At 41.7% G+C, this 19,838-nt stretch overlaps 3 protein-coding genes across 3 annotated transcripts; 2 read left to right on the forward strand and 1 right to left on the reverse strand.

Moving 5' to 3' along the window:
- Positions 1-739: 739 nt before the first annotated feature.
- On the reverse strand, positions 740-1,384 carry LOC310997413 (claudin-4-like; the record flags this gene model as incomplete). The annotated part of the gene is made up of 1 exon (XM_083987092.1): positions 740-1,384. The coding sequence occupies one exon, from the start codon at positions 1,382-1,384 to the stop codon at positions 740-742; it is 645 nt and encodes a 214-aa protein (XP_083843218.1).
- Positions 1,385-9,963: 8,579 nt separating this feature from the next.
- LOC310997411 (claudin-4-like) lies at positions 9,964-10,685 on the forward strand (the record flags this gene model as incomplete). The annotated part of the gene is made up of 1 exon (XM_083987090.1): positions 9,964-10,685. Exon 1 carries the CDS (start codon positions 10,014-10,016, stop codon positions 10,683-10,685), a length of 672 nt encoding a protein of 223 aa, XP_083843216.1. The 5' UTR covers positions 9,964-10,013.
- A 5,453-nt stretch (positions 10,686-16,138) lies between these two features.
- LOC310997412 (claudin-3-like) lies at positions 16,139-16,789 on the forward strand (the record flags this gene model as incomplete). The annotated part of the gene is made up of 1 exon (XM_083987091.1): positions 16,139-16,789. One exon carries the CDS (start codon positions 16,139-16,141, stop codon positions 16,787-16,789), a length of 651 nt encoding a protein of 216 aa, XP_083843217.1.
- Between the last annotated feature and the right edge of the window lie 3,049 nt (positions 16,790-19,838).

The raw sequence follows: 19,838 nt of genomic DNA on the forward strand, positions 1-19,838 counted from the left end.
GGGCAAACTACAGAGTAAAAACATAGGTGAGCAACCAGATGTAAGTTTTTCCTGGCACTGCAATATTTGCAGAAATTAAACATGTGTCCTGAGAGTCCGTGTAACAGCACAAATACCTGTGCCTGTGGGCTCGGTCTGAACAAAGAGCAGCCAACGTCCCTCTTTTTTCTGCCACACCTAAACCAGATCTACAAGAAAAGTCAGACAATAGATCGTCTCAAATGCTGTGACAGTGACAACCCTTGTTTTTAAGGCAGTGCTAGTGGTGAATGGAGATTTGTGCATCTCTATATGTGTAAAACCAAAATCAAAAACAGTGACGTTTGATAAAGCACATTGAATAAAATGTTCATTTTACCATTGTCGGTATGGAAATAAGGAGCAAAAGTGATCTCAGTTTTGTAAACAAATTATTTATTTACAGCATAGCCCATCATGAATCTTATACACACAGTTCATAAAAACAGCCCACTTAAACATGACAAAATAAGATGATATAGAATAGGTATACTGATGAAAGAGTGACAGGTATTAACAAACATAGACGTAAAAGTAACTGTGTTAACATTAGATTGGATTTCCTCTTTGGGTGTGGTTCTTCCTTTCAAACACTCATGAGAAGAAACTTTTTGATCAGGTAGTGTCCTGAATTATCAACACTCAGTTGCCCGGGAGCACCGGTGCATTTGTCCCAAAAAAAAAACAGTATTTTGTGGAAGTCATGTACCAGTCTCTAGTTTCACACATAGTCTTTCCCGGATGTTGGTGCAGAGGCGTCGGACCTGGCAGCCTTGTACCTTGCAGTGTAGGGCCCTTCATCCTTTTTGGGGCAGTTGAAGCAGAGCATCCCCCCTCCGATGAGCATCAAAGCAGCTGCCCCCCACCCAATGTAGAGCGCAGCGCCCATTTCTCTCTTCTGAGCGCTGACCAGCAGCGGGCTGTAGAAGTTGCGGATGATGGTGTGGGCCGTCCAGCAGACGGGGATGAGGCAGAGCACTCCAGCTATAATGAACATCACACCGGATGCGACGCCCACCTTGGCCTTGGACGATTTATCCTCCACACAGTTGGTGCATCGACCGCCGGCTACAGCGAGCAGGATAGCCATGACCCCCACCACGATGGAGACGATGGTCAGGGCCCTGGCGGCCTGCAGGTCGCCGGTGAGGGCCAGCATGGAGTCGTAGACCTTACACTGCATCTGGCCTGTGCTCTGGACCACGCAGTTCATCCAAATCCCTTCCCAGATCGTCTGTGAGGTGACAATGTTGCTGCCAATAAACGCACTCACCTTCCACATGGGAAGGGCGCACACGACGATGGTACCGATCCAGCCGACGATGCCCAGAGCAGTGCCCAGCATCTGAAACCCAGTAGACACCATGGTGGACAGTGGATTTGTCTCCTTGTCGTTCCTTCAGATGAAACTTCTTCCTCTGCTGCAGTTGTGACTTGAAAGCTGTCTCTTGTTTGCTGCCGTTCCTCTTCCAGTGACGTTAGCCTGTGGCTTGTTTGTCTCCTTTTGTGATCTGTTTTCTGTTGGTCAGGTGACTGTTGCTGAATGGGGGAGGACTCAGAGTGGAGCAGGTACATATGGTGGAGGAGGAGGAGGAGGGGGAGGGGCCAGGTAGGAAAATATCTAACCGTCATCAGTCCCTCCACCCCTAACCTCCACAAACCCACAACCTGTTTACCATCTCTCACTGATCCTACTCCACTAAATTCAACAACAGGTCAACAACATCAGGTTTGCATAAAGCACCACATGATTAAACACAATTTCTACACAAAGGAAGCATCTTGTTAAAGAGAAGGGGGATGGTAACAGCACTTTATTTAACATCTCCCCCCTCAGCTCCCCTCCTCCACCTCCAGTTTCACCTGAAGCAGCAGGTGGGCGGAGTCATGTCCCAAGTGAGAGGTGACTCACTCTGTTTTAAATGACAAAAACTTCACACTGACCATATATGGTCTTGTGCCCAGTGACGTCGTGTCACACCTTCAGACGCTATGGATGGCATGCCACGAGAGTCAAAGTAGATACCAGTGCTGTGAAGATGCCATCAGCCATGTGTGACAAATACATTCTGAGGGCAATGTGTGCAATGTGTGTTTCGGTTTTGCAGCAGGAGCGGATGTTTGTCTCACAAAGCACAAGACAGTGACATCACCACCACCACACCTGTCCCCCACTACGTGTTCGGTAAGGTTTATGCAAATCTTAAGTTTTCTAAATGCCTAGTTAATAGATTAAACATTAATTCTGCATTAACTTTGTGGCCATGATAGAAACATTTCCTCATCACAAGTAACCAAACTTTTTATATTTGTCCTCTGGTTAATCTGGTTTCAGGGTATTTTAATACCCATAAATTCTTTTCGGCAGGAAGTGACAGCTGTCAAACTTAAAGGGGTAGTTCAACATTTTGGCAAATTGGCCCATTTCCATAATCCCTAGTTTTAGGAGTAGGTTTGTTACCTGTATTTGTCGGTGCAAGCTATTTTTAGAACAGCGGAGCTGCTCAGAGCTACACTACGGAGGCTAATGGGATTTCTTGGTTTCCCTCATCAAACTCATCAAATACACAATCCAACAACTCCAAAACGCTCTGGTGGACAAGTTGTGACCTGCACATTCACCACGCTATGAGATAATAACGGAACGTTATGAGACGGAGTTGTTTTCAAGGTAAATTCATGCAAAATGCGCATTCCTGTCGAGGGCAGTTTTTTGGCAAGCAGTCTCTGCATTTGCCTTGAAAACAACTCTGTCTCATAACGTTCCGTTATTATCTTACTATCTACAACTTGTCCTCGAGAGCGTTTTGGAGTTGTTGGATTGTGTATTTGATGAGTTTGATGAGGGAAACCAAGAAATCCCATGAACCTCCGTAGCGTAGCTCTGAGCAGCTCGTGGCTCTGCTCCGCCGTTCTAAAAATAGCTTGCACCGACAATTAAAGGTAACAAACCTATGACTATAGAGATTATGGCAATGGGCCAATTTGCCAAATGTTGAACTATCTCTTTCAAAAACAATCCTTTACTAGGAAACATTTATGAAACAGAACTGAATGTTGCAAAGGATTACAATTTCATTGGTGTGTGATCCAGTGTTTTAAGGTCTGTTTGTATAATGACAACAATGACAATGACAGAACTGACAGAAGTAATTCAAGTTAGTTTTGATGGTCTTGGACACTGTTCTGTGTTATGTGCTTCACATGGTTGTTGCTGGAAATTTTGTGCTTCATTTTGTGTCATAAATGCTCCAAGACATGAAAACAATGGGCCAATTTGCCAAAATGTTGAACTACCCCTTTAAGTTCTTAATTAATATCGGATATAATTTTATATAGTTCTGAGGGTGGTGAAACATTGAGAAAATAAAATGGAACTTAAAGTTAAAATAAGAGCAACAATAGCACAGTTCTCAAATCTCTATAAACAACCAGAAATAACGGGAGCTTCCCTCTAAATTAAATAATTAAATAATATTGCCTCTCTAGCTCAACTTTTCCTCAGCTTCACCTCTCGCTCAGTTTTCTTGACTGTATTCCTGCATCCCTGAAAAACAAACCAAAAAGGGCTCTATCGTAATAATCACTGTGCTTAACAGTGTCCCTGGAAATTGAAATAATTTCTGCTGGTGGAGAAACAACACCAAGGAGCAAGTTAAAAATTAATCTCCAGTTTAATTCAAAACATTGAGACCTTTGAGCTAAGGGCCCACTGCACTCACACCGTGTGCGCTTTCATGAGTTTAACACTCACTGATCTTAAGTTTCACTCTAAACCACATGATAAATGCAAACGGCTAAAAAGAACAGAAAGAGCTCACTGAGATTTTACTGAAGCTGAACTAACTAACTGTGTCCAGAGGTTGGCACTGTGGGAAATAACAGCAAGAAAATATATTTGAACTCATTACAGTAATTCTCAGTTACAGTAATTTCTCCATGTCATTCACCAACAATTTCCACCTCTACAGCTACATGCCACCAACATATACTATATGACAATATCAGAACTCCCATCTACATAAGCAGAGGGTGAAATACCTCATTTTTACACAGTCACTAAGGTGAAGTGTTTTTAATGAGACGCACAGTGTGCGAGCCTTGTGACGCACACTCTGGTATAACTCAGGTCGATCCACCAACGTGATTTCATGAAGTTACGCTGAAGTTAGATAATTCATGAAATGCTACACATGCAGTGAAATGTGAACTCCCTCACCCATTCTCTTACTTCAACATACTCTGAATTACAAAAAAAAAAAAAAAAAGAGCACTTATATGGAGAGATATTACAAAATGAATGTGGAATGAATGAGGTCATGTGAAGAAGACCTCTGTTATGTTCAGTGTGTGTGTGTGTGTGTGTGTGTGTGTGTGTGTGTGTGTGTGTGTGTGTGTGTGTGTGTGTGTGTGTGTGTGTGTGTGTGTGTGTGTGTGTGTGTGTGTGTGTGTGTGCATGCTCTGAATCACACTGAAGGCTGATTGTAAGTGTGAACAAATCGGGGGGGATTCAGATTTGATCTCAGAAAGGAGCTTGTACTGGAAATTGGTGAAGGTGGAGCTGGGACGGAGGGAACAAACAGGGGTCAGTCTAAGTGCAAGTGATATGATATACAACATATTTGACAGGTCTGGATTTTGAAACGTGTAAACATTGTAAAACTGACATCAGATGGATTTGTCTCCTCACTGCCCTTCCCTGCTCTGTCCAATGGGAGGCAGCAGCTTCTCTACTTTGTGTCATAACCTGCCCTGAGTTTCCCAGAAGTCACTGTGAGAATCATTTACAACCCACAGGAGAAAGAGACCTGATAAACCAGAATCAAAAGTTAAAAGTAAACATATAAACGCTTTCGGTTTAGTTTCACACACTTATTAGTTATTAACATTTGATTTACATGCTCGTGCATTTAGCAAATGTATCAAGCAACTTTCTATACACAAAGAGACAGAAGAATGTCGAGGCTGTTGTGAAAGTGTGGCATCAAAGAGCTTTTAACTGCACGCACTTCTTCATGTGTCCATAAATCTCTAAGCAGCCGTTAAATCCAAGGCCTCTGGCTCTTTCAGAAGACTCATTATTTAGTAACAGAGAGTCCTTTTATAGAGCAGTATCACCACTGACCAGTGACCCAATATAGGCAGCCAGTGGAAGTCCCTGTCTGTCTTTGAAATGGGCAGTTTGAGACGAAAGGCTGATGATTGTCAAAAGGAGACGTTTGAGAAACACAGACACATGAATGTGAATCTCATGCTTCAAAGCTGCCTTTAAAAACACTAGCTATATGGTATAATGGGATTTTTTTTTTTTTTTTTGCATTATTTAAATTTAGGGTGTAACACATTTGCCAGGTCTGCTCAGGGAAACAGTTTTTATGACATCACACTTTCACTCTGAAGATTAAAGAGGATGTGTTCAGGTTTCTATGGCTGTTTTGCACGTTTCCAGTGGTGTGACCACTGTGTGATCTTTTCACGCGCCAAATACTTTTATTGACTTAAAAAATCAAATCATGTTGTGCAGTTTGAGAAAACAACTGTGGTCAAGTTTCATGTTAAATTAATTAATTACTTCATGTGAGGATAATTAGTCTACACCATTATTGAGTTTGACTAAATTGTTGTTATAATTTGTTGGCAAAGTCCAGTGGTACAAAATATATATTATATTATATATGCTGCAAAAATAGCAGTGATACACCATACCATCTTAAGTTAAAGTAAAATTATACTTGGATATGTAAGTATTTGTAAGAAAATGTTTTAGATTTTTTTCAAAGTGATAGCCCTCCTGTGTCAGTGTTACATCATTATATTGCTGCATCATTATGATTGAGGAGTAAATATAGTAAAGTAAAGTGGTGCTTTATTGTCATACAATAGTTAGTGGAGGTGGAGCTGCACGCATAAATCACATGTTTAAATGAGTCACTGTGAAGCTCACACACTAAAGTCACTCATAACATCCAGAAAACATGTGTAAGATCAGGAATCAAACCAGTGGACTGCATCGCTACATGTGCTTTTACTTGTAGCTACCTTAATTTTTACGGCACCTTAAGGAACACAGTATCAGTGCTTTCAGTCTATAGTGATATTTTATAAGCGTCTTACCCCTAGTGTTCAGGTTACTACTATACGATCATCATGTTGGCAAGAGTTGAAACATGCCATCTATCTGAATCGCCATTGGCAGTTGCCCAATTAGATAAACCTGTTGTTCAGACAGTCTGCCCTCTGACATTGCCTACACATTTAAGTCTCCACACACTGAGCTGGGTTTGATGAAGGATCGTTTGTGTGTTTTCTCCCTGCCGCTGGAGAGGAGGAAGAGCTCACACAAGTAAATAATAAGGAAATGGGTGATGTGGCTGCTTACCGAAACTCATTTGTCATAGACAGAGAGGCTGAGTGAAACTCCCTGACTGCGCAAATCAGTGGAGGCGTATCTGTGGGGATTTTGCAGTGTTTCTAAATAATAAATATGTGCTAATGAACAGTGAATATCTGCCCGCCTGGTTAGAATTTAAGTTCCATTATGTACAATTATAAAGTTGGATATGTAGATATATTGTCAAGCTTTTCATTTTTATTCATATTCACATATTGACCAATTTTAAGGATCACTATCACTGTTATAAGTGATAACTGAAATCCTAATGCTCTGATGTGCAGGAATATGACTCCAAATGACCACATGTCATTCATGCAGTTGCTGAAGAACTCATTGTAGCCTATAAGTGCGGTTAAGCAGCACCTAGAATCAAATCAAATATCCATCAAATATCTCCTGTTTAAATACAGAAACAAAGAGTCTAATAGAGTTTACAGTCGGACATGATTTGAGCAGTTGGTGTAGTTTGTTTCCTTCCTAAACAGAAGATAATCAGAATGAATAGCCTTTAATCAGGCTTTATCTTATCGCGGTTATAGGTTTAGCCATTCTTTTAGCAGGCCTGTTTGACTTTAATATTGAAGTGTGATAATGGGTACACGACACGTATACAAGATAAAAGTGTGTCAGATTGCGCTAATGGCAGCAAGTATTGCAAAAAAAAAAAAAAAAAAGTATTGCAACGATCGCTTGGGCAAACTGGTAGGATTCATACAGCACAGTATATGGGTCAATACTGATAAAGTCACTCAGACGTGGTGTGAACAAAAACTAGAGCACTGACATGGTCTCATTTCTAAGAGTCATTCAGGCCAAGACCGTTCAGGACCTGTGCCTGAACACAGTCTGTCTCCGATCATTCCTCTTCAATTAGTCTTATTTCTTGTTTGTTGATTACCAGTTTTACATTTAATATTCCTGTTGACACAACCTCCTGGAAAGGTATTTAAAAGAAATGTGATAAAACCATAGCATGCATGTATAACTGACAGAAGCAATTCAAGTTAGTCTTGATGGTCTTGGACACTGTTCTGTGTTATGTATGTGCTTCACATTTTTGTTGCTGAAAACTTTGTGCTTCATTTTGTGTCATAAATGCTCCAAGACATGAAAACAAAGAGATAGTTTGCTTCAGTTTTGAGGCCAAAGTAGTAAAGTTGTTACATGAAACCTATTTTTGGAGTTTTACAAAACCAAAATTCTGACTAATTTCAAATATAGTAAAGATCAAAGGCAAATAAATTGATGGATTATAAGACACTGGTATATGTCAAACTTCCATCAGGATTTTGTACAACGAGGATTTTGTATTTGGTTATAAAAAAAAGTTTCATATTAATGTGGATAAATCTACGTTACCCACTTGTTAATGGGTCCATTTTCTAGAAATATATCGTTTTGTCTTTATCATTATTTTGATATTATTATTTGTGGTGGAAATGCTGCGAGCCGACTTTCACACACTACCCGGCGGATCATGAGATCAACGCCGCCAAATCGCCGTTTATGGTCAGAACTACGATGGTATCTGATCATCTTCGAACCTCCGACTTTCATTCTTGATGAATGAAAACATTCTTGGCAAGACGTCTGTCTTGCGCCGGTCCAAGAATTTCACTGTGCGCGCGGAGGCTCATGGTAAATGTAGTGTGAAAACACTTCCTCTTCTTCATAATCAGTGCAGTCCTCCACTTCTGACACTTCTTCCATTTCAGCTTCAGATCCTACCTCATCATCTTGTCCTCGACTTCTGACTCTTCTTTCATTTCAGCTTCATCATCTTGTTCATTACTTTCTTCGACTTCTTCCATTTCTGCAGTGGTTGATGTGGGGGCTTCTTCAGAGGAATTACATTGTGGTCTGTATGTTGGATCTATCACCTCATCATTATTTTCCTCCTCTTCTGACCCTGAATCCTCTTCATCAGCTGATTCGTTCTCCTCTTCCTCAGCATTTTCCTCCTGGTCATTTGTCTCCACACCTTCATTGAAAATTAGTTCATGAGCCTCCTTTGCTGTATACTGCTTCTGCCTCCTCATTTTGCTGCCTGTCTCTCTCAGAGTAAAATGTAAAATGCCCCAAAATCTGTGAGAAAAGACCTGATTGTTTTTTGTTGTCTTGACAATAACTTGACCCCATACATCAAAGAGTGTGTGTGTGTGTGTGTGTGTGTGTGTGTGTGTGTGTGTGTGTGTGTGTGTGTGTGTGTGTCTGTACACCTGCCTGCATGTGTCCTTGTGTGTGTTTGTCTGTAACAGTGCACATGCCTGCGTGTACGTGCGCATGTGTGTGTGTGTGCGTGCGTGTCTGTAAACCTGCCTGCATGCGCCCACGTGTGTGTGTGCTTGTCTGTGTCAGTGCACATGCCTGCGTGTGCGTGCGCATGTGCATGTGCATGTGCATGTGGGGAGGGAATGGAGGGGGGGAGGGGGGGCGGGGGGGTGGGTGGGTTCATCTGTATGTTCAGCAGTATAGTGTGACATAATTTGCCCCATTGCACCCATTTGTTTTCTGGGGTCATTTTTAACCCCATGAAGACAAATAACGTTACTAAGTTCAATAAAACACCCATAATTCAATCAAATTATTTTTGTTGTGAAGATCATAGTATTGAACAACCCCCATTATTTTCAGACCATTTGATGAAAAAACTAACATTTTATCAAAAATGACCCCAGGACAACACAAGGGTTAAGCATTTCTAGTTTGACATTAACTCAAATTTTACTATACGACTGCCTATAGACTGTGTGACCCAGTGGGGATGGTACATGGTCCTGCAATAAAAACTGTGACAAGTCTTTTTGAGACCATAAAAACGTGACACGTCATAATGAAACACATATTTGCAAAAATCTATGAAAACAGAATGTCCTGCTAAAATTGAATCTGCGCACTTTTTCCCTTCCTCTGTCACATACACTGCCTCTCTGTGCAAACATAGAAGCATGCACACTCCCCTTCTCCTATTCTCTGGACACACACACACATCTACTGGAATACATGTTTGCATATCCGCTACAGTCTCATGTGGTCTCCTATCAACCACATTACAAGCTGTGCCCTGGCCACTCATTACCTACTGACAGCAATAAAGCTGACACACCCAGAGCTACCATGGGCAAAAGGTTAAACCATAAAAATACTCCTCATTCGAAACAGCTCACAATCAAACAACAACACACCCCAGTGGTAAACGAGGCCAGCGCTCACGGACTCACCTGATTGGCTTTTTTGGGCGAGTGATGTAATGTCTTAGGAGGGGGCTTGACCAGTTAGTAATAAAAACGATAAGGGTCATTGCCTACTTAAGAGCAGTGGAACACGGGAAACAACTTCTGAGCGAGCACGTACACGCAGCAGAGAGTTTGTGCTGAGGACTGTGACCAAACAACACTCGACTGGATTCAGGAGCAGGTGCTTACCTCGAGGAGGAATCGTAGCTGGTGGAAAGAAGGGTCGACTACCGGGAGCTTGAAGGGCACAAGTTGGGAGAGAGCTTGAGGAGCACTGCGAGGAGGAGAACATTCAGACGGAGAGGAGAGAGAGGACAAAGAAAGGAGCTTTTGATTGACAGAGGAGACGCCTGTCTGGGTGAACAATGGTTTCTTTTGGACTTGAAGTGGTCGGTGTCACCCTGTCAGTGCTCGGCTGGGTGCTGTGTATTGTCAGCTGCGCTCTGCCAATGTGGCGGGTGTCTGCCTTCATTGGCGCCAACATCGTCACGGCTCAGGTCTACTGGGAGGGCCTGTGGATGAGCTGCGTCTTCCAGAGCACGGGCCAGATGCAGTGTAAGGTCTACGACTCCATGCTGGCCCTGCCCCCGGACCTGCAGGCCGCCAGGGCGCTCACCGTGGTCGCCATCATCTTGGGCGTGGTGGCCCTCCTCATCTCCATGGTGGGAGCCAAGTGCACCAACTGCATCGAGGACGAGGGCGTCAAAGCCAAGGTGATGGCTGCTTCCGGGGCGGCGTTCATCACGGCGGCCCTGGCGCAGATCGTGCCCGTCTCCTGGTCGGCCCACACCATCGTGATCGAGTTCTACAGTCCGCTGGTTCCTGCAGGACAGAAGATGGAGATCGGGGCGGCGCTGTATCTGGGCTGGACCGCTGCAGGCCTGCTGCTGATTGGAGGGTCCATTCTCTGCTGCAGTTGCCCTCCACGGGAAGAGAAACCCTTGCGGTACAGCATGCCGCCGCAGAGTCGCGTGGCGTACTCCGCTGCGCCGAGGTCAGTGGCTCATAGCTCCTACACCAGGAGAGACTATGTGTGAAGGTGGAGAACAGAAGGAGTTATTATCATGAGCTTCTCACATGTATCCTGCTTATTTGTACATGTTCAGGAAATGTGTGATAAAATGTTTAAAAGTGATTATTACACTGGTTCACCTGGAACCAACTGCTCACCAGAGAAGGATGACTAGATCCAAAACCAAAAATGTTTTTTTGATGAATGGATTTGGAAGTACTCTGCAGTAGTTTGATAAAACTGTTTACATGTAGCCATGTAGCCACTGGTCTGAAGCAAACGGAGAGAAATCAGCATCAAAATTCAAAATACAAAGAGAGAAAATGTAGTAAAATATTTTGGAGAATGTGATTATCGTCAGAGTTCAGAGTACTTTTCCAGTAAAACTGATATTTTACGTATTTATTTAAATCCAATATGGATGTTCTTTATTGTACTGATCAGTGTGTGCATGTGAGGTACCATGTCGTCAATTATGTAAAGCAAACTGAGAGACTTGTGTAACTGCAATGAGCTTTCAAATGGCATTTTTCTTTTCTTTTTTTCATGTTGGGATTAATATATTTCTCGACAGACTGTTAGTCACAGATATGAACCTTACACAATTGAGCAAAAATGAATTTAGCTCTGGGCTCCGACACAAGGTCAAAATGGTGTCGGATTAAACTGTAAAAAAAGACTGAGGGAAGTTCAAATGTGAGTGATTTTATTTGTTTCCTCATCTCTGTCACATTTCACAGTGTTGTGTTTCTCTGTTCAGATGTTTTCTACAAAGATTGAAACTTTTCTGTGGCATATCTTTTGGACCTTTGTTGTATAGACCTTGTATGTGTTTGACTTTTATTAAAATGTTGTGACTTGACAAATGAATTTTTTTTTCTTTTTTTTAAAAAATCTGCTTAATTGATTACAATATCTTGGATAATACAACATACTAATATAGGCTTTTACTTTGAAAGAACACCCAAAGGTTTGAATGAGATAATAGCAACAGTTGGGGAATGGTTCACGATACAACTTTAAAAAAAAAAAAAAAAAAAGCTGGACTATCCCTTTAAGGTGTGGAAACACGCTGGCCACGTGTCCGACTGAGATTTCTACTCTACAATTGGACAAAATGGTCCTCCCTGACAGAGAGACCCCAGCTCCTGACCCACCAGTAACTGGCCTTGTGGATGAGCTTATTGAGTCTGTTGGCGTCAGCATATGGCCCTGGCCATCATAGGGGGTTGTAGTGAAGGCTGAAGGTTGCACAACTGCTGCACAACTGAACGGAACTCAATTTCTTAAGTTTTGTTTTTCAGTTTGAGTATCTGATGCGTGTGGGTTTCCTGTGTGGTGGGTGGGGGTGGGTATTTAGGTTAAAGTGGAACAAATTTTATTTTTTATTTATTTGTAAATTCCCTGTCAAATCTTTTGTATTGTACAAAAAGATGAGAGTGAAAAATAGTGAAAAATTGAAGGGGGTATGAATACTTTCCATACCCACTGTATACGGTATCTATTCACATTATTTTTAAACTTGCCCGGATCTAATTAATGTAGTGTCTTTTTAGCTAACATCAGGTACCTCACCTCTCATCTCTATGTAAACACACACACACACACACACACACACACACACACACACACACACACACACACCTGTATATTTACTTATCTGTAAACATAAGATTTATATTACTGTGCTTTTCATAATGTTAAGAGACAAATGGGCAGTGCGATCAAACAAGATTACCAGAATTGTGTTGTTATTATGGAGAAGAGAGGAGTCACTCAATTAAATCACCTGCCATCGGTATTCCCACGTACGCTGAACAAATGAAATAGTTTATTTTTATTTTCATTTTATTCATTCATTTAGGTAGGAAAAAATACAGAGGTCATGACCTCGGTGTCGTCAATGGTAGTTACCGACTGTCTCTCGTTCATGTGAAAGTGAAAATTCAAAAACATGCAGTCATCATAACCATGTAAAATGAACTTTGAACAACATGAGCACGTTGAAGACTGAAATAGAGTAAGATAAAAGTTTTGGTTGTTACATTCTTGCACTTTTCAAACCAATTGCATTAAAATACCAAACACCATGTTGATGTTGTTCTAGATCCTGATATAGTGGGAGCATAGGAAGTCGCCTCTGATTGGTGACTCAGTCTCTGTACCACAGATACCTGCTCTCCTGCTTTGAATAGGCAAAATTTCCCTCTGTGGTAGGTGAGCTCAGGTGAATAAACATGACCTACTTCTGGGTAAAATATAAATATAGCTTGTTGGCTTGTTTCTCTCCTCAGTTAATAAAGTCTCATCTTATCTTTAACAAACATGATACAGGATAATTGATTGATTGATTATATTTTGTGTAATTAATCTGAATGTGTAATGTATGTAATAACTCAAGATACAAATAAAAGTTGTTGAGTATTTGGCAGTGAAGTGTGCTGTAGTTGAAATATGAAGTAGCAGAAAATGGAAATATTTGTGTACAAAATTGGACTAAACGATTGTGATATTGATTTACTTGGTTAAATATGTAATGTAAAACATCTTATCTGACTCTTAAGCTGCTGCTTCATCGATAACATCGAAAAGACAACATATATGAGTCATATTTCAGAAAAGCACCCATTTGTGCTTGTTTAGGTAACTGCTTGTCAATAGAGTTAAGAACAATCTAAAATGACAGCTGTCTGTGTCGGCTCGTTATCTTGACACAAATTTTTTTTGGATGTAGCGAATCACAGCAGCAACAGGAGGAATCACTCATTTGCATTTGTTGTTGAGTTTATTGCTGTTCCTACTGGGTTACAGTACACAGTAGTAGTCGTAGTACACAGTAGTCTTTTTTTTTTTTTTGCATGTCTTCCAAACCTCAGTATTATGATAAAACTCATGTTGACAATAATTAGTTCACACAAAAGAAACAGCACTTGCATAATCACTCACAGCACTTAGCTATCTATGTCTACTTTGTGTATTAATTTTACATTAAGCTACATATTGTGTTATTAAGGCTTGAAAAATGTTTTACTTCCTCACATACTGCCCTTATCTGACTTTGAGACCCTGCCCCTCTGGCAGGCGGAGGGATACAGGAGACCTCGAGGTTCTGGTTGTTATTGCAGCAGACGTTTGTCGACTGATGTTGTGACATAAACACGACAAAGTGACTGATGAAGATGCTTCATGATGGGACCACAAACAGATGACCCTGCTGCTTAGCCCTGAGGTGTGTTTGTGTGTGTGACGGGTGAGAGCTACTATGGGCTTTGTGCTGCTAATGTGTGGTGGGACAGAATTGTGAGGTGTATGTGTGTGTGTACTTGTACAGCTATAGCCTACATGTGAGGACCAGTTTGAGTTTTAATCCATCAGAAAGAGGACATTTTGGGACTGTGAGGACATTTTGGCTGGTTCTCACTTTCTCAGACCCCTTCCAAGGGCTGTTTGAGGGTTAAGACTTTATAATAACTAGGTTATTATAATTAGGTTTAAATTAGGTTCAGAGTGGTTAAGGTTATGCATTTGTTTTGGATGGTTAAGGTTAGGGTAAGGGGCTAGGGAACCGGCAAGAGTTTTTCACCAACAGAATAAGGACATTTTTGGGAAGTGAGGACATTTTGGCCGGTCCTCACTTTTTCCAAGGGCTGTTTGATGGTTAAGACTTTAGGGTATAATTAGGCTAGGGAATACATTATGACGTCAATGAGTGTCCTCACAAAGATAGCACCCAAACATCATAAGCCCTGTTAATCAAACCAAGTCCTTAGCGGCACCTTAAATGTTTTTCAGGGCTGGAGGTGAGTGATGTCCCCAAAACTTTCCAGAGACACAACACACGTTCCCCCCTTCGTTACAGATTATTAGGTGCTTTTTTGACTGGAAGATACCTTTCTTTAATTTCCACAGAGTGATCACTGGGACTGTGGAATTCATCATTACACTCACACTATGTGGGAAATGACTTGAAGAATAATTCCAGCAATAAAACCATCTTTCACTGCTCAGATGAGCACCTGAATAAAGAAATCTGAACCTGCCCTGTAATTGCTGCACAGCTGAAGTGGGTGGATAAGTGAGTGCAAAGCAGGTGAAAATGTGTAACATTTTGTCTGATTGTTTTGAAGTTTATTTCCACAATAATACTACTACTAGTACTGTTTTTAAATTCCTGACACAAGGTCATCATGACTTTTGCTTCTTAACCCAAATTTAACACATTGATTTAATAAAATATAAAACTCTTAAGACCAAATAGCACTTTTGATTTTAACGAGAAATATTTTTGATATTTATCTTGACATCTTTTTGGAATGAAATTGGAGTCAAATCTAGAATTTTTGAGAATAGAAATTTTTAAGTTTCTTTCTTTCTTTCTTTCTTTCTTTCTTTCTTTCTTTCTTTCTTTCTTTCTTTCTTTCTTTCTTTCTTTCTTTCTCATTACCTGATCCTTCTGCCCCCCACTGCTGCTGATGTGGACTTTATGCTGTGCTTTATTCACTTGTTTTACTTGTTGTTGAGACCTGAGTATTTCGGTCTCTTCGCGTGAAAGCACGTTTTAGAGAGTGACAATAGATGAACCTTGAAACTTGAACCTTGATATGGTACAGTTAACCAGGAGCTAGTCAGAGCACAGAGTTTAACCGATACTGAGAAGATCCCTCTGTGTGTATGCTAAAGGTGTCTGAGCGCTGACCTATTATGTTTTCCCTCTGCTCATATTTACTCTGGGTGCAGTTATTCCGGTTTCCAGCTGAGCTTTGGGATTGTTATCCCAACACCGAATCCCATTTTGTTTAAGAAAGCCACACAACTGGAACCAAGAGGTAACGAAAGATCAACAGTATCACACGGCCTCAGTGTGTGTGTTTGGTCTCTATGCTTACTCACAATAAAGCTCACCAAGTAGCCAGAGGCAGAAGCTTCCTCTCTGGTGTTCACTGTGGTGAGCTGCTGTCGTGCTTTTACTCGCTTTATGTAGAAAGGAACTGTGACATTTCCTGTGATTTACCTGTTCACAACCATGGTAACAGCAGCCCTGGCCACTTCACACCACATCGGACACAACACAGCTACTGGGAGAAAACCGGTGAAGTACTTTTTTGAAGTGTTGATTCTTCCTGGAAGTGAAGAGGCAGCCCTCTTACCAACCCCCACCAACCACACACACATGAAAACACACCCTCCCTCCATCCCTTCTCACCCGTCCTGTCTCCAGCTCCCCTCCTCCACAGTATATACACAGGTGCTGTCGTCTATGTGTGTGTGCGTATATGGAGGCGGCCTCCTATTGACATCATCACCGTGGGACTCCTCCTTGCTCCCCTGAGGTATAAAGGATCTCTTGTTTCCGTGGATGCATCTCCACATCACACCCTCTCACAGGTGCTGTCACAGACACCTGAACAACAGAGCAGGACGCTCCTCACTCAAGGCCTTTGTTCAGCTGCTGTCGTGTGACCAGATTAAAGAGGCAGCATGTCCATGGGCATGGAGATCGTGGGCATCGCCCTCGGAGTCATTGGATTTATCATCGCCATAGTGACATGCGCCCTGCCGATGTGGAAGGTGACGGCCTTCATCGGAGCCAACATCATCACGGCCCAGACCATCTGGGAGGGTCTGTGGATGAACTGCATCACCCAGAGCACGGGCCAGATGCAGTGCAAGGTGTACGACTCGCTGCTGGCCCTGTCTCAGGAGCTGCAGGCCTCCAGGGCCATGTTGATCATCGCCATCATCCTCGGGGTGCTCGGGGTCATGATCTCCATCGTCGGCGCCAAGTGCACCAACTGCATCGAAGACGAGCCGTCCAAGGCCAAGGTGATGATCATCGCCGGGATCTTCTTCCTCCTCGGCGGCCTTTTGGTCCTCATCCCCGTCTCCTGGACCGCCAGCGTCGTCATCCGGGATTTCTACAACCCCATTCTGCTCAACTCACAGAAGAGGGAGCTGGGGGCCGCCCTCTACATCGGCTGGGGAGCGGCCGCCCTGCTCCTGATCGGCGGGGCGATGCTGTGCAGCAGCTGCCCGCCAAAAGAGAAGAAGTACAAGCCACCACGGATGGCGTACTCCGCCCCACGCAGCACCAGCGCAGGCGGAGGGTACGACAGGAAAGACTATGTCTGAAAGGCCCACTGACTGAGTTGGGAAGTAGGAAACAAATGAAAATGTGTGTATGTTTTTTTGCTGTCTGAAACCACAGGGTGAATCCCATGAAAAGACTCCGACATGAAGACGTTTGTGTAGATATTGATCTGTCTGCTTTGCTTTTGCTCGACTTGTATATTCACATATTGCTCTGCTATAATCTTCTAATAGTTTTCAGTGTGTGAACATGAGAGCCTGTTCCCAGCAGAGCAGAGCTAAAGCCTATGTGGCATTATGTGAGTTTGAAAACCACCTGCTCATTGTGTGTGTGTGTCTGTGTGTGTGTGCGTGTGTCTCTGTCGTTAGCCGGCTGGTGTCGTGTTTCACTGAAACTCTCGGTGTGTCACTGACGAGGAAGAGGCAGCTCTCATTTTACATGGATTTGGTTGTGGGATTGTTCCGAATGTGAGCATGTGTGTGTGTGTGTGTGCGTGCAGTGCTGTATGTGTGTTTTGCATGTGATATTTGCTTAGGAGAGTTTCTGCTTGGAAACTGAAGATGGCTCCACGATACGGCCCCAGGTTACAGCTTTATCTGCTTCCTCGCAGTCTCACAGTTTCAGGATGCAAGGACTGTTACAATCAGCACACAAAGCCCCAATCTTTGTGTTCATATGTGTGATTATTTTATATTTCTGTGACAAAATGTGTTTGTAATGTATTTTGGCATTACTGTATATTATTCCACTGTTCATGTGTTGTCTGTGTATTTGAATAGATTCCTATTACTGTCTTCACTTCAAACATTTTTATATCTTTTTCTATTATTTGAAATTTGAAGCAACAACCTGTACAGTCCTCTGTTAGTGTATGTGTGTGTGTGTGTGTGTGTGTCTGACAATGTGTGTTGGATGTGTGTTACCAGATCAGCAGGATGTGTTTTCTGTGACTAAAGTAAAAGAATCACTAATGAATGTTGTTCTTATTTAAAAAAGATTGTTTTTGTTTTTGTTATGAACTTGTTCCAGGAATAATCAGGTATTTTATAGAAGAGCCTAACTTCCAAATATTGTTGAAGATTTCAATAAAAGTCATTGTAAAACAGAAGTGTTTCATTTTGTCAGACTGTTTAACGCATATGGTGCTAAAACAAACTGGGTCCAGGCCAATGCAAACAGTTTAAAATGCTGAAAGACGGGCCAGGCTTTGGGAGTTTGGTTTCTTTGTTTGGTTTCTTTGTCGGTGGATACAACTGAATCCGTCTGTTGAAGCCAGAGGCCCGGAGCGGCCTCCTGTGCGGCAGGTGGACTCCTCGCCGTGCCATAAACCTGGCAAAGATGAAAGAAATGTTTGACTATTGGCTGTGTCATGAAGAACGTAAAGAAAGATGTCATGAAACAAAGTCAGAAAATTAATAATCTCACTGTAATTCCTTAATTAGATTTGAGTGAGTGATTATAACGAGCTCAGGATAATCAGACACTATGTGATGTATCTTCATTTATTTATAGCTCATTGGATGTTTTGTCCCTTTGCCATTTTTGTTCATAAACTTAATATCATTGTATGTTTCTGTGTCTTTATGTTTGTTTTGGTGTTTGTGAGCAACTGTCAGACAAGATTATATATAGACAGAGACTGAATACAGCCGACTCAGCACCACATTATTTAATCAGATTCAGTTATAATTAGATTATTGGGATCTGTTACACACCATATATACACATGTTACAGTACTCATACATTTAGTTTGACCTGGTCATACATAACACACACCCATTTTGTCATGTACACAAACCCATGCTGTATGTATAAACTGACCTGTTGACAGCCACAATAAGAGCTCCACTGTCAGTTTATAATAGTTGTGTTGTAAACACACCATTGTTTGGGGTTCACTGTTATTGTCCTGTGATAAAGCCTGATCTGATTATTTCACTTTCTATCTTTGGTAACACTCAAATACCTTTATCTCTTTTCCTTATATCGACTTTGTGTTAATCTCTCACTATTTAAAAGACACTGTGTTGACAAGCTCTGACCTTTGTCGACCAGCCTCATGTAGAATATTTAACAAACTAAATTACCTAATGTGAGCTAAACTAGCTGAGCTGACAACATCTGTTCACATCTGTTTTGACTCACTCACAACAGATGTCTGGTTAAACAAGGAAATAAACTCTCAATCTATGTCACACACACAAACGTCACTGTAGGTTACTTCCAGGAGTCAGTAATAGAAGTACGTAACAACAGCCTGACCCAATATTAACTTGTGGTTGTAAAAATGATGTAGTGATTAACTGAAAAGACGACACTACACAGAGAAAGAGAAACCACACTCTAATAGCTCTTACCAAATGTTCAATATATTTCAAGAGGCAATAATAAGAGGCACAGGAAGTGAGTTCAGTTTTGATGGAGGAGGTCAGCTCAGCCCCCGGTGGTGAACATTTACATTTTACAGTCTTATCAGTAAGAAAAGCACCAAAGGTGTTTTTATCGGCCTTGAGACGCCCCTGCTACATTCAGTTCTCTGTCACCAGGTTTTACCAATCAGTCGCACACTTACACTCAAACACACACACCTTGTCGTACCCCTGTAATCTCACAGAAGCACGGTCAGGGTGAGTCACTGAGTGGAATTTGACCAATTCAGTGGAAAAAAAAAATCTCTGTCACAGATTCGATAAAGTGTCACAATAATCACACAAAACATGAACTGTGGAAAAATCATCACATGACTTATCAGTTGTAAATAATTATGGTTTTCTCAGCAGATGTGAATGGTGCAAGACAATGTGAGAGAGAATGGAAACTTTCTGGAAGTTTCCATATTCCCCATCATGTATTCCACAACATCACTCTTTTAATTGTCACACAGTTATGTGATTTAACATAACAGGGTGTTGCACTTCTTTTCTCCAGTTAGTTTGATGCCACTAGTTGTTTATCATGATAAGAAAAAGCACTCATCAAATTCTCAATTTTTTTTCAAAATTTTGATCAAATTTGAAAGGAAACTTAATTTTCCTTTTATTTTTTACAGGTCAGACACATTGAATATTGGCCACTTAAAGGTGCCCTTT

Source organism: Trachurus trachurus (genome assembly GCF_905171665.1).
Source record: "Trachurus trachurus genome assembly, chromosome: 14".
Classification (NCBI taxonomy): Eukaryota; Metazoa; Chordata; class Actinopteri; order Carangiformes; family Carangidae; genus Trachurus; species Trachurus trachurus.